General features: G+C 39.1%; 1 protein-coding gene across 10 annotated transcripts in view; it reads left to right on the top strand.

The window, feature by feature from the left end:
• The window catches only part of LOC103710848 (BEACH domain-containing protein B), a 121,296-nt gene that overhangs the window by 21,507 nt on the left and 84,965 nt on the right, over positions 1–14,824 (top strand). For 8 of the 10 annotated variants that reach the window (XM_039118979.1, XM_039118975.1, XM_039118980.1 and 5 more), the window contains one exon: positions 4,424–4,744. The exons of 1 other annotated variant lie outside the window; for it this stretch is intronic. In XM_039118979.1, coding sequence (XP_038974907.1) covers positions 4,424–4,744 — 321 coding nt within the window. The remainder of the gene's footprint in view (positions 1–4,423; positions 4,745–14,824) is intronic. One more of the 10 variants, XM_039118981.1, reaches the window with a different exon arrangement.

Raw genomic sequence — 14,824 nt, 5'->3', positions numbered from 1 at the left:
CACTCTGTGGCATTTAATGCCCCCAATCGGGCTTTAAATGCCACTCTGTGGCATTAAGAGGCCCACATGGGCTCCAGCCGCGTGGGCGCTCTTCCCTGCGCGCGGGCGCTCTTTCTCGCACGCCCTCGTGCGGGGAAATTGCGCTTGGGCGTGCGGGAAAATTGCGCTTGGACTGGCGCGAACCGGCCCGGTTCGCACCGGTACCGGCTTGTACCGGCACGAACCGGCCCGGAAGTATGGAACCAATCGATTCCGACCTAGTTTGGGTCGGAACCTTTTTTATACGCTGTACCGACCGGAACCGGTCGGTTCAGCATACCTTGGGACCAGCGCTAATAAAAACGAGTATCCATACTAAGCAAGAGAAGGAAAGCAGCAATGCTATAGATAGTTGGGTAAGAGAAGCTAAGCGCAGTTACCAATTACGTGATATTAGCGCGACAGTGTTGAATTGGAAAATTAGGATGAGGTCTAAACTTGTCCATAATATCCTCATCCGTGGCATGGGATTCCTACTCAGCACCTTTTTAGATTTTGAGAAGAGTTGCTCTTTTGAGAGCACAGTACGATGAAAGTTGTAAGCTGTGTTAGGGGGAGAGTTATTGTCTATTGTTGGCCTCTATGGTAGAATCAGTTGAGGAGATTTGAGAACTAGTAGTTTATCTTGTGTCGGATGTTAGTGGTTCGAGTTTGCTTATCTCCAAACCGTGAACTTAGTTGATACTATCAAGGTTTACCGTTTCGGTATCGGACCTCTTATTGATGCCACACTAGCACAGTATGGAGTTTTTTTGGTACCCCACTTGTACCAGGTACCGGTACAGTATGGTATGCCCCGTACCATCCGATTCGGGCCGGTATGGTGTACCGTGGATACTCTTATAGCACCCAATTTTTTCAATTCGGCAATTCGATATATGATTTATCATTCATGGGCATTCATAAGATCCTTCCATTTAGCAGCACCTTAGGATGGCATAGCCTTAACGTTAATGGCAAGGTTCAAATGAGGAAAGGCAATAGGAATATTACAGTTCATGAATGTCCATTTCTGTATAAAAAAAATTTGCTTTTGGCATAGTGAATGTTGCAAAGAAAATCGACTTATTTATTAACTATGCAGGTTTTTTTTTTTCCCCTTTTTTTGCAGAATGTTACACATTTAGGAATCTCTGGGTGTTTTTGCCTCTTGTCCTGGGTATGATATAAGTGATGCAGATTTGTTGAACTTCCATTGTACACCTACTGAATGCTTGATAGACATTTGGAATATCCGATATACATTTGTTTAGACTATTGCCTGTCATTTACTTAGATCTAGGGGAAAAATTTTCAGGGAACCCCTAAATGTGTATCGTTCTGCAAAAAAGAAAGAAAATCGATCTTTTCTTGCAAAATCAATAATTAATTGGATTGTTTGTGCAAAATGCACTTTAGTTTAAAAAATGTGTATTCATGTAAAAAACACATGATTCATTGTTGAAATATGGACATTCATTGCAAAAATATGCGCATTTGCTACCATTTAGCATGCCATTTGAGTGTATTTGCTGCTTCTAGGGGTGAAAGCATCCAAAAAGTTTTATATTGGCTTGTTTCTGGGGAAAAAGATAAAGATGACCTGAATATGTAGAAAAAAAAATGAGGTAGGCTGTTTTTGCAAAATCCCCTTGGTGACTCTTTTTCCCTCAAATATTAGGTCCAAAAGATATTGTTGTAGACAAATTGATCGAATCATAAAGTACTTATATTTTGCCACTTTGTTATTGAAATTGTCAATCGAGAGTTTGATATTATTATTATTATTATTATTATTTTGACTTCCGATTTAGTGGGGGTTAGAAGATTAGTCTTGGTCTATAAATGGTATTAATGGTTAGTGCATCAAGCTTGCATGGTTAAGTGCCTAAAGTGATGTTGGCAAATATTTAGATTTAACTGTGTTATAATTTTATACGAAAGTTATTTGCATGATTCAATCGTATCTTAGGTACGGACTTCAACTTTTTAACTGAGCAGTATGGTATTATGCTTCTTTTTATCATTGTTTTAAAAATTGGCTACTTTTGGCCACTATCCTGACCACTATAGTGATTTTGGCTTGAAACCTCTATGCAAACTATATCATAGTGATGCTAAATCGTGCTTGGGTATAACGAGCCTGATATATCAGAAGAAAACCTGCTATAGCAGGCACTAAACTAGGGTTTAAAACTGGTGATTTGTCCCTTAGTGGGCTGGATCAGTTTCTAATTGGATGACTTGGACTCACTGTTTGTTTTGATGCTCAAGGAGCAGACCTAGAAAGTAGCAGATGATAATTGATCATTGAGAGAGTCAATCATCAATTTGTTGTTTGACTTTTTTATCTAGATTCTATTGGAGTCTATTATTTTTTGATGATGATGTTATGTTTGGTGAGTTATGTTATATGATTGTGGACATCTTTCTTTTTTGGTTGATGACTTGATGTTATGTGATTGTGGACATTTTTCTTTTATGGCTGATGTTATGTGACTGTCGATATTTTTTTTTACCAGTGATGTTATTATGTTTGGTGGATGCTGATATTTGTCATTAGATTGTAGACCTTTATATTACATTGTTGGCATGATATTATGATGTGAGGTGGATGATGTTTTATAGCTTTGCTTTTGATGTTTCTTTTTTCATTATTTTTGTAGGATGAAGTTGATGTAATATATTAATTTTTTGATGCTTAGTGAGAAAATTAGCAGCCCGCTTGGGGAACATAGTGCCCATTGTAGCACCTGCTATCCACTATCCTTGTTATGAAATCCCCTGGCTGCTACATGCTCTCTATCTGCTTTTTAATTAATTGCTTTTGTTATGCATAATGGACATTCTTGAGCATGATTTTCTGCAGGCATGAATCATGAACGAACAATGTTTTTCATGGAGTATGATGAAATTTCTTAAATTAGTTTATCTTTGATGATCTAAGAGTAGGATTATGATAGTGTAATTTTAACCAATTGATCTGTTCCACTAATTCATGTATCAATATAAGCATCATCTTTGTTGTAAATGCTATAGTTATATCTTTCACTTGAAAATGTTCTGCATGCATCGGGCATACCTTAGCAGCGCAATCTTGTACCTAGGGCATTGCACCTGCTCTGAAGATTCTCTGGAGTCCACTTAGGTACTAGTTTTATAGATAATTAAGCCCTTTCTTTTTTAACATTTTTTTAAAAGATTCACTTTCTTGTTTCACGTTTGAATCTCTTCCTGCACCGTGGAACTGAAGGACAGATGCTGCTTTGATCCCATTTGTCAATTATACCATTTGCCACGAAATCTGAATTTTATATACTGCTAACCCCTCCCAGAACATGGCTGCAATCATGGTCTGCTGAACCGGTCGAAACCGGTAAGATATAGCCACAAAATTCAGTTCCAACCCCTTTGGAGTCGGAACCGAACGGCTCCTTGCCAGTACCGGTGCGAACTGGTGCGGTTCGCACCCGTTCAAGCCTAGTACCGGTGCGAATCGGTCCGGTTTGCACCGGTACAAGCCCGATACCGGCACCGAGGAAGAAGAGGAAGAAGAGGAAGAAAGAGGAAGAAGAAGAGGAAGAAGAAGAGAGAGGAGAAGAAGAAAAAGCCTACCTTCTCCCTCAGGCTGACGAGGATCACCCGTTCTCCGGTGCAGTTCTGGTCCCTTCTTTGCTCGCGGGAGAAGGGGGGAAAGAGAGGAGAAGAGAAGAGGAGAGATAGGAAGAAAGGAGAGGAGGAGCCAGTTCGGGAAGGAGAGGAGAAGGGTCAGGAAAAAGAACAGGAGAAGGGGAAAAAAAAGGACAGTTCGGGAAGGAGAGGAGAAGGGTCAGGAAAAAGAACAGGAGAAGGGGAAAAAAAAGGAGAGAGGCCCGTGTGTGGGGGCGCGGGCGCGAGTGGGGAAACGCGCCCCCGACTCGCACCTGCGCGCGTTCCAAGCGGTGCGAACCGCGCGTCCATGTGTAGGGAATCACGTGCGGTTCCCCGCGCGGGGCAGCGAGCCCACGCGGGGGGCTTCTAATGCCACAGAGTGGCATTTATTGCCACTTTGTGGCCGAACGCGGATGCGTGCGCGTCTGCGCATTTTTTTTTTTAAGCGGAACCGGTTCGGTACCGGTTCCAACCGGTATCGAACCGGTACCGGTCTTCACCGGTACGTCGGTTCGGTCGATTCTGCGTACCTTGGCTGCAATACATTCATAAGTGAGTCAGTGAGTCACTTTTTTTTGGGTTTCTGTAATTTCAAATGTTGTCCTATTATATCCCTTTAATTGTTTCAAGGTGAAAGATTATTGTCTTGTCTCTTATCGTATTAAATTGTGCATGTCATGGATCTTCAGCTGTCTTCAAAATATATTATTCCCAAACAATGTAACATTTTTGACTTCAGATTTTGATTTTTCAGCTGCAGTTGTACAGCTCAAGACTTTGACTAGTGCACTTGCTGTAGATGAACAGTTATCAAGTTCTAGTGTAGAGAAGACCAGGACATTGCAAAAATTACTAGTATATGTTGTTTCAGTAGTTTTTGTTTTTGTGGAATTGCATTCAAGTGCAACCATGAAGAATCAGTTTGTAGATATTGTTAAATATTTACCTTCAAAGGATAATCTACTTGTAGTTCCTTCAAGTAATCCAAAGAGCCTGATCTCTGAGAAAAATCTTGATTGGCAGCAAAAGGCAATCGTGTTAGTGATGGAAGCAGGTGGAGTCAATTGGTTAGTAGGTAAGGTATGCTTTTTAAATATTTGTTTGCTTGTGCCTCTTCTGTGTCATATGGTGTACGTGTTAGATGAAATACTATGATGGACTGATCAAATTTAAACTTGAAATATGATTTGGTTGCATTTTAAATTGATAATATGGTGGACCAGTTAGGAGAAATTGTATGTTGGACAGATCAATTTTAAACTTGAAAAATGGCTTTTTGCATCTTTAAGTTGACAGAAGTAGAAAATTGAAATTGCTGTTGTTTGATTATGACATTTATACTGTGTTTAGAAAAGGCAGACCTAGGATTAATATAGACAATTATAACACTATGATTGAGGTTCATGGTATGTATGTACATACACACACTGCTTAATTATTATCAATACTTCTGAAATACTTTAGACCATATTGCTATACATACATGTTCATGTGAGCAAACAGGAATCCATGTCATCACGGAAAGTTGTTAGCCAAAACGAGTACTATAGAGGAAAAAAAGGCATATGTGCACATGAAAATGGAAAACTACAACATATGAGACTTAAGGGTTATGAAACTGTTGGATTTGTGTTACAGTGTATGTGAGCGTCTACATGTTATTTTGGTCCATATGTATTTGTTGTACTGCACGCTTATTGAACTATAGCACTAGAATTCATTCAAACTCAATAATTGGCCATCCAGATTGATGATCTATACCATTGATGACGATATACAATATTCAAAACTTTAAATTACCTAGAAACCAAAAGTCATATAATTGAAAGTGTCTTGCTAATGAATCAAGAGAATGCAAAGTATATGGTTTTAGTAAGATAACATGATGTTTTGCTATGATCTACGAGTTAGAAGCATCTATACTTAATTTTTGGTATATAAATGTTTTTTAAATGCATAGATGATGATAAATATTGTGGTTTCTTCAATTGTCTGTGATATCATATATTTTCGTATGCTAAGCGGCATCCATTTTTGCTTCCAGTCATTTCATAGGCAGGACCTGTGATGTTGATTTTTGATTTGTTTCTAAGCTCTTTTGTGTATTGTAGATCATGTTTGTCAATCATGATCACTGGTGTAAATCTATAGTTTGGATGACCTGTTGATTTTGCACATGTTAATCCACTATTAAAAGTTTAATGAGAAATGTATAGTCAAACTCTCTTTATTTGTGTCTATATATAATCAGCATCTAGAGAAACTTAAAAGGCAAAAAAATATGGAAGAGGAAACAGGGAGCATAAGTGTTATATAAATATGTATTTATATTTTCTATGAGCATCTAGAGAAGCTTATTAACCAAAAAGAAAGCAAAATAGGGATGAAAAAATGAGCATCAGTAAGGCATTTGTGCACTCAAAATGAATAGCAATAACAAATAATGTCCAAAGTTAAAGTAGTTATAGGATAGAAATTTGGAAGATAGTTCTCTACAAGCAACACTGATGTGAAAAGGATGTGGTGGGGTGGGGTGGGGTGGACTTGAGTTCATAAAGTGGATGAATTGAGAATATGGCAGTTCGGCTACTGGACATATTTGGATGACAATGTTGAAAAAGAGATTTTGAAGATGAATTTGGAAAGTTTTTTGCATGTAACCATTAGGAGTATGGTGTTTGATTTTTAGCATTAGATCATATTTTATTTTAGATCTATGAAAGTGTATGGTCTGAAACCAAAAAAAATAAAAAATTGAAAATGAGACACAAGGAGGAGAACAATAAGAGTAAAATCAAAAGGAAAAGGATGAATATATAAAGTGGAAGAGGGAAGAAAAGTTTGGAGGAAAGAAGAAAATTGCAGAAACTTTGTAATTTTTGAAGCATAGCTTTACATCGGACTATGTGGACAGCAAACACTGCAAAGACTACCAGGAGTCTAGGAAAACAACCAAATGGTCATCATAGACTGCTCAACATGCACTTTAGATACTTTTAAAAAGAAACATCAAGCAAATGCTTAAATCAATTAGTCAACAAATAAATACTATTACAAACTAGGACACATTTTTACTTTTCAAAATGGGTTTTTATTAGAAGTTCGGGGAAGAGGAGGATTAGCGAAGAAAAATTGTGGGAACTCTATCCTTTTCTGAAAGTTGCTTTAAATCAAATTATGGTGAAAGGAAGACACTACAAACCATGGTCTGCTGTACCGGCCCGTACCGGTACGTACTGGTCCGGCCCTAGACCGGTATCGGATCCGCATGGAATCCGGTACCGGGTGTTTTTTTAGGAGAACTGTTGCCCAGAGATGATCACCCAAGAGGGGGGTGAATTGGGTGTTTTAAAAACTTTTGACTAATTAAAAATAAAACACACGAATATATGCACTAAAGTAAAGAAGGAGGAATGAGAAAGGTCAATCGCAAACACAAGGTTTTATAGTGGTTCGGAGCTTCCACTGCTCCTACATCCACTCCCCAAATCACCTTTGGGAATTTCCACTATAATCCACGATTACAGTACGGTAGTTTTGCGAGTTTACTACCCAACTCGTTGTTTTACACCGGGCTCACAACAAACCCTAAAACCCCCAATTTCACTTAGGCTTGGGACGCCTTTCCCTTGTTCCAAGTCCCTTGACTGGAACAAGCACCACAACGAAAGAGTTTACAAAAGAAAGGAAAAGCTCTAAAAAGCAAATATTGCAATTATGAACAATAGAACCCGGAAGAATCCTTTTGCCGTTGGAAGCGTGGGAGATATTGATTCTTCCGATGTGGAGCGCGTAGGATTGAGTGTGAGCTTTGAATCCCAAGCGCACGAGAGTGATTGAGCTTGAAATCACTTGGGAAGCTTGAAAACACTTGATTTCTTCACTTGAATGCACTCACTCCCTTGAACTTTTCTTTCTTACTTCTCTCTTGAATGATCTAGCTTTGGGTTGGTGAAGATATGTTGAGAAGCACTTAAGAGGTCCCTTTTATAGCCCAAAAAGCAAATATAGCCGTTAGAGACAAAGAAAGAAGGATTTGAAATTCAAACCAAACCTGAAAAGCTGTCAGTCGCGTCCCAGTCACTCCGGGGACGTCTCCGCTTCAACGGGAGACGTCTCGGCTACAAGATTTTACTTTTTCCGTTGTCTGGGGTCGACTCGGCACTTTCAGGGGACGTCTCGGCTTGTTTGCACTTTTTGAATGGGGACGACTCCGCTGATCTGGGGACGACTCCGCTTCTTTATCTCCGAAGAACATGTCCTCTGGTATTTCCTGAGAGAGTCGACTCCGCTCCTTCAGGGGACGTCTCGGGTTGTCTGCACTTTATGCATGGGGACGACTCCGCTGTCTCAGGGTCGACTCCGCTTCCTTATCACCCAAAAAACCATTCTCTGGAAAACCCTGAGAGAGCCATCTCCGCTATCTTGGGGACGACTCGGGAAGTCTCCTTTTTACTTGCGGGGACGACTCGGCTTACTGTGGGGACGTCTCGCGCATATCTCTTGAAAACTGACTTTCTGCCGCCACTGAGAGAGTCGACTCCGCTACTGAGAGAGTCGACTCCGCTAACGCGGGGACGACTCGGCAGGTGTCGGGGACGTCTCCAAGTGTGCCGGTTCTTCCTGTTTGTGCCAGAGACGTCTCTGAAACTATCCGGAGACGTCTCGGCTGTCCCTGATCTGTTTTCTTTAACTCAAAATATTCTTCAATAAATTCATAAAAATTATGGGAACTTGCCTAGACATTTCTTAACAATATTCTTAATAAGACACATGAATTCCTCAATTAAATTGTTAAGATATAATGGAATTTTACTCTAGTGTTTTGTATTCATCAAAATCTATTAGGGGGTCAATAATCTCCCCCTTTTTGATGATGACAAAACACTAAGTATATGCAAAATTTGAGATTTAAACATATACACAGTATTTGATCAGATGTACAAGTATAATGTTTTGATTAGAACTAGATACAATGTGCATCACTCAAAGTATTCAATTTTTAGTTCTTTCCTTGTGCATAAGATTGATCTTTATAGTTCTTAAATGATTTTAGCATATCAACTGAATTTGAATCAAGTTAAAATGAAGTATTGATGCTGAGGATAATTGAAAGCTAGATTCTTTTTGACTCCCCCTTTCTTTTCCAGAAGGGCAATTATCTTAAGGTCAATATTCTTCAATTTTATCTTTTCTAAATCAACTTTGGAGTATGATTATAAATTTTGCATTCCATATTCAATATCCATATATATAACTGCTCCCCCCTTTCACTATCTCTACATTCAATATCTACTCCCCCTTTTTGTCATCAACAATGAAGGAGACAAATTATCTCTATATTCAATATATTCAGTTTTCATTTTACTCCCCCTTTGATATTCAGGTTGTGCTCTCCCTGTTTCATATGCTTTGATACGTTGTGCCAAATCTGAATACTTAATGTATGTTATGAGATTCTTATGACACATGAAGAGGCACATTCACATTCATAGAAACACATACATAGAGTTGGCAATGTACACAGTTTTCAAAAGGGATTGTATTCATGTATCATTGTGAACCTTTGAAGTCAGTACATAGTCAAAAAGAAGAAATCATTACAAGTATTGATTTCTAATACAAAAGTGTTTCAAAAATAGCCTAGGATTTACAAAAAGATCCTACAAGATATCCATCATCGGCGACGTTGCTCATGGGCCCTACCAGCTGTATTTTGTTCATAAACCTTACAAGCTGCATCTATGAATGTGTTGATGGAATCCATGAGGGTCTTAAATTGATCTCCCTGTGACTTGTGGAAACCTGCCACAAGTGCCTCAAACTCTATAGTTGCCATTTCAATTTTTCCTCTGAGTTGGGCAACTAAGGTGCTCACATTGCCATCTGGTTTTGTTAGCTCTTTAAGACTCTTGGAAATGCTCTTCAAGCTGTCCTTGAGCTCTAATGATCTGATGGTTTGGGTGGCACCCACACCAATTATTTCTTGTGTTGTAGCTTCAATTTGACTTCTAATATCCTTCATCTCTTGTAGAAGCCCTTCATGTGAAGCTCTGATGGGGGCCAACTCTGTGGAGATCATGGATCTCATCTCCTCCCTCATCTGCTGGCAAATGGCAGATGCTAAGGTGCGCATCTGATCCTCTGACAGAAAGGAGGGCCCACTAACTGGAGGAGGTGGTGGCATGGATGTGGAAGGTCCAGCTGAGCTGGAGGGAATATCAGGGATATCCATGTGGCTAGGTGGAGGAGAGTGATGGTCAGACTCATGATGTGGGATCTCAGGCTCTAGGATTTGGGTTTTTCTCTTTGGTACCTTGACCCACGATCCATCTATCTTATGAAATTCCATTCTTCTCATTGTGCCCTCATTGTAATAGTCGGTGTTTCTCAAGGGCTTTGCAGGTTCATTTGTTGGAATGGGAACCTTGAAGTGTTTAAAGATTAAGGTAAAGATCATGCCATAGGGTATACTAAACCTAGAATACCTATGATATAGGGCAATGTAATTTAGCATGAGTCTAGGGAGGTTTAGAGGGATCCCTAGTAGGATGTGGTGTATTATAACTAAGTCTCGCTCCGAAACAAAATCGAAGCGACCGGTTTTAGGAAATAGGACCCGGTTGACAATACTTAAGAGAAGTCTCATCTCTGCATTTAGGTCCTGGGAATTGACAACATCAAGAGGGCCGCAGTCCTCTCTTCCTAAAAGTAAATTTAGGGCTGACTCCCTTTGGGGATGTGAGGTTGGAGCCTCACCGTCCCTAGGAATTTGTAAGACAGTGGATAGGACATCTTCATTGACTTCTACTAATGTCCCTTGGACATATCCAGTGTACCCTAGGTCCCCTAAGGCCATATTGCTAAAAAGTTCTCTAACTAGGCCGGGGTAGGTCGAGGTATTGAGGGTACAAAAGTGTTTCCACCCTTGGGCTCGGAGTCTCTCTCCAATAGAGAACCCCTCATGATCTAAAAAGGAGAAATCTATGTACCTTCCTGTCGTGACTGTGCGATTTGCACAGGAAATAGTCGTGGTTGGCGGAGCAACCGGAGGAGACGGCGCGGAGGGTTCTTCCCGTCGTTCCTCACCGTCGGCCGCTACCCTAGGTCGCCTTCCACGGGTCGTCCTAGCCTTCTTTGGTGCCGTGGATGCTAGGGTTTGTGATGTAGAGCAAACGGAGGCTAGGATTTGAGGTGGAGAGCAAATGGAGGCTAGGGTTTTTCGTTTTGGTCGGGAATGAAGGAGAAAGCTCGAGTCGGCTCGAGCGATTTCGACCTATTTAAAAAGCCCTCCTTCGGTCCCCGAGACGTCTCCGCGACTAAGGCGAGACGTCTCCCCTGGGGGGACGTCTCTGCGATTTGCCAGAGACGTCTCCGGCACTAAAAAATTTCAGACTGAATTCTATCTTCTCCCAATTTTTGTTTAATCACCCTAATCAACATGATTTTTTTTGATAAACTTAGAGTGAATTTGTTTGTGATCCTCCCCCTTAATGATACATCCTATAATAATTTGATAATGATTTTTGAATTATTAATATTGAAATGAGGAGTGTTTGACCAAATTTCGAATACTTATGAAATAGGCTCTGAAAATATCTCCATGAAGAGTCCAAGGGAGGGTAACCATCCTCCGGAAAGTCAAACAGTTCGTCATTTAGCTTAGATGAATTCATGTTTTCACTTATGTTTACCTTGAGGTTGATTATTAGTTTGAGTAGCAAAGCAATGCAATACAAATTCAACTCATTTGCTAGGATCATACAAGCTCAAGGCATTCCTTAAGAAATTGAATCTTTCTTTACAAAGGGGCTTTGTAAAAATATCAGCTAATTGATTTTCAGTACATACATATTCAATCATCACATCATTTTTCAGCACATGATCCCTAATAAAATGATGCCTAATCTCTATATGCTTTGACTTAGAGTGTTGGACAGGATTTTTTGTTAAGTTAATTGCACTTGTATTATCACATTTAATTGGTATATTATCCATTTTGATACCGAAGTCTTCAAGTTGTTGCTTAATCCAAAGAACTTGGGCACAACAGCTTCCAGCTGCAATGTACTCAGCCTCAGCTGTGGACAAGGCAACTGAATTTTGTTTCTTGCTAAACCAAGAAACTAAATTGGCACCCAAGAGTTGACATGTGCCACTTGTGCTTTTTCTGTCGAGTTTGCACCCGGCAAAATCAGCATCGGAATAAGCAATTAAGTTTATGTCAGATTGTTTAGAATACCATAAACCTACATTAGATGTCCCTACTAGATATCTAAATATTCTTTTAACAGCTTGCAAGTGTGATTCCTTAGGACATGCTTGGTATCTAGCACACATACAAACGCTGAATAATATATCTGGTCTACTAGCAGTAAGGTAAAGTAGAGAGCCTATCATACCTCTGTACAATTTGCAGTCTATACTTTTACCTTTTTCATCTTTGTCAAGCTTGCAACTTGAGCTCATGGGTGTGCTGATTTCCTTTGCATCCTTCATCTTGAATTTTTCCAGCATTTCCTTGATGTATTTGGACTGACTGATGAAGATGCCTTCCTCTGATTGTTTTATTTGTAGCCCAAGGAAGAAGTTGAGCTCACCCATCATGCTCATTTCAAATTCTCCCTGCATAAGCTTGGCAAACTCTTGACAAAGACTATCATTAGTAGCACCAAAAATTATATCATCCACATAAATTTGTACAAGCAATAAGTCATTTCCTTTTCTTTTAATAAAGAGGGTTTTGTCTACATTTCCTCTCTTAAATTTGTTCTCAATTAGGAAATTGCTTAATCTTTCATACCATGCCCTAGGAGCTTGCTTAAGTCCATACAATGCTTTATGCAATTTATACACATAATCTGGATGTAAGTGATTTTCAAAACCTGGAGGTTGTCCTACATAAACTTCCTCCATTATATAGCCATTTAAGAATGCACTTTTTACATCCATTTGATAGAGTTTAAAATCCATGAAGCATGCATATGCTAAAAGCAGTCTAATAGCCTCTAACCTAGCAATAGGAGCAAAAGTTTCATCAAAATCTATTCCTTCCTCCTGATTATATCCTTTGGCCACTAGCCTAGTTTTGTTTCTTATTACTATTCCATCTTCATCTAGTTTATTTCTATACACCCACTTGGTGCCTATAATTGAAACATTAGGGGGTCTTTTCATTAGAGTCCAAACTTCATTTCTTTCGAATTGGTTTAATTCCTCTTGCATAGCATTCATCCAATTATCATCTTTTTCAGCTTCTTCTAGTGATTTAGGCTCTATTTGCGAAACGAAGGCAAGATAATTACTAGTGTTTCTTAAAGAGGATCTAGTTCTTATACCTTGTGAAGGATCACCAAGGATTAGATCCTTTGGATGACCATGTGCATACCTCCATTCTTTAGGAAGATCTTGATTTCTTGATGGAGGTTGATCTTCTTCATCTCGCTGATTTGTATCTTCTTTGATCTCATCCTCATGTTGTTTGTCTTGAGTGGAGAGTTCCTTCATTTGGTCTTCAAGTATATCTACATCACCATCTTCTTCTTTTCTAGAAGAATCTCCATTAGTTTCATCAAAAACAACATGAATGGATTCTTCAACAACGAGAGTTCTCTTGTTGAAGACCCTGTATGCTCTACTAGATGAGGAGTAACCTAAGAAGATCCCCTCATCTGATTTAGCACTAAATTTACTGAGATTGTCCTTTCCATTGTTCAAAATAAAGCATCGACAACCGAAAACATGAAAATAACTTATATTTGGTTTCTTACCTTTTATCAACTCATACGGTGTTTTCTTTAAGATGGATCTAACTAAAGCACGATTTAAGATATAACATGAAGTATTTATTGCTTCAGCCCAAAAATACTTTGGTAGATCCGATTCGCACAACATGGTACGAGCCATATCTGCTAGTGTGCGATTCTTCCTTTCTACCACCCCATTTTGTTGGGGTGTCCTAGGTGCCGAGAAATTGTGATTGATACCATTTTCGTCACAAAACTTTTCAAAGTGCTGATTTTCAAACTCGGTACCATGATCACTCCTAATTGCTTTTAGTTTAAGATTGAGTTCATTCGAAACCCTATTATGAAACTTGATAAAAGCAGGAAAGGACTCATCTTTATGTGCAAGAAATGAAACCCATGTAAAACGTGAAAAATCATCAATAATTACAAGACCAAATTTCTTAACCCCTAGACTAGCAGTTCTAGTGGGTCCAAACAAATCCATGTGAATTAGTTCTAAGGGTTTTGTTGTTGAGACTATATTCTTAGACTTGAAGGAACTTCTTGTTTGTTTCCCTAATTGACATGCAGCGCAAATTTTATTCTTCTCAAAGTCTATTTTTGGTAGTCCTTTGACTAGATCTTTTGTAATTAATTTGGAGATTAAGTCCATGCTAGCATGCCCTAACCTACGATGCCATAACCAACTAGTCTCATTGACTTTGGGATTCATGGCTACAAGACATTGGCCATCCTTCATGGTGAGATCATCAAGATCTACCATGTAAACATTTCCATGCCTATGTTCTGTGAGTATGATCTCATTATCATTTGGACTACTAATTATGCATAGTGATGATTCAAATGACACTTTAAAGTCCTTGTCACAAAATTGACTTATACTTAATAAATTATGTTTTAGTCCATTAACTAACAATACATTATCAATAAATGAGGAGGGTGATATGGAGATTTTACCCATACCAATAATTCGGCCTTTAGCATTATCTCCAAATGTGACTACTCCTTCTTTTGATTCCAAGGTGACGAAGAGACTCTTGTCACCGGTCATATGCCTTGAGCAACCACTATCAAGATATCACATTCTCTTTTTATTCCCGGCTGCAAGGCATACCTGCAAAATGATCATGTGAAGCTCTTAGGTACCCAAGTTTTCTTGGGTCCTTCGTGGTTAGTGTAGTTGGTTCCCTTAGGCACCCATACTTTAGTTATGCTTTTAGCTTTTACAAATGTATTCTTGTTAGTTTGGATTTTTCTTTGAATACAAGAGTAGGCTTTATGTCCATTCTTTCCACAAAGAAAGCATGTTGGTTTTTCAGTTTTTACGTCTTTTGCTTTTACAAAGAAATTCTTTAGATACTTTTGTTGCTCATTAGTTTTATATCCTAATCCGGCTTTATTAAAAA

Source organism: Phoenix dactylifera, unplaced genomic scaffold (genome assembly GCF_009389715.1).
Source record: "Phoenix dactylifera cultivar Barhee BC4 unplaced genomic scaffold, palm_55x_up_171113_PBpolish2nd_filt_p 000456F, whole genome shotgun sequence".
Taxonomy (NCBI): Eukaryota; Viridiplantae; Streptophyta; class Magnoliopsida; order Arecales; family Arecaceae; genus Phoenix; species Phoenix dactylifera.
Note: the sequence above shows the minus strand (reverse complement) of the source record. Positions and strands in the feature narration are given on the sequence as shown.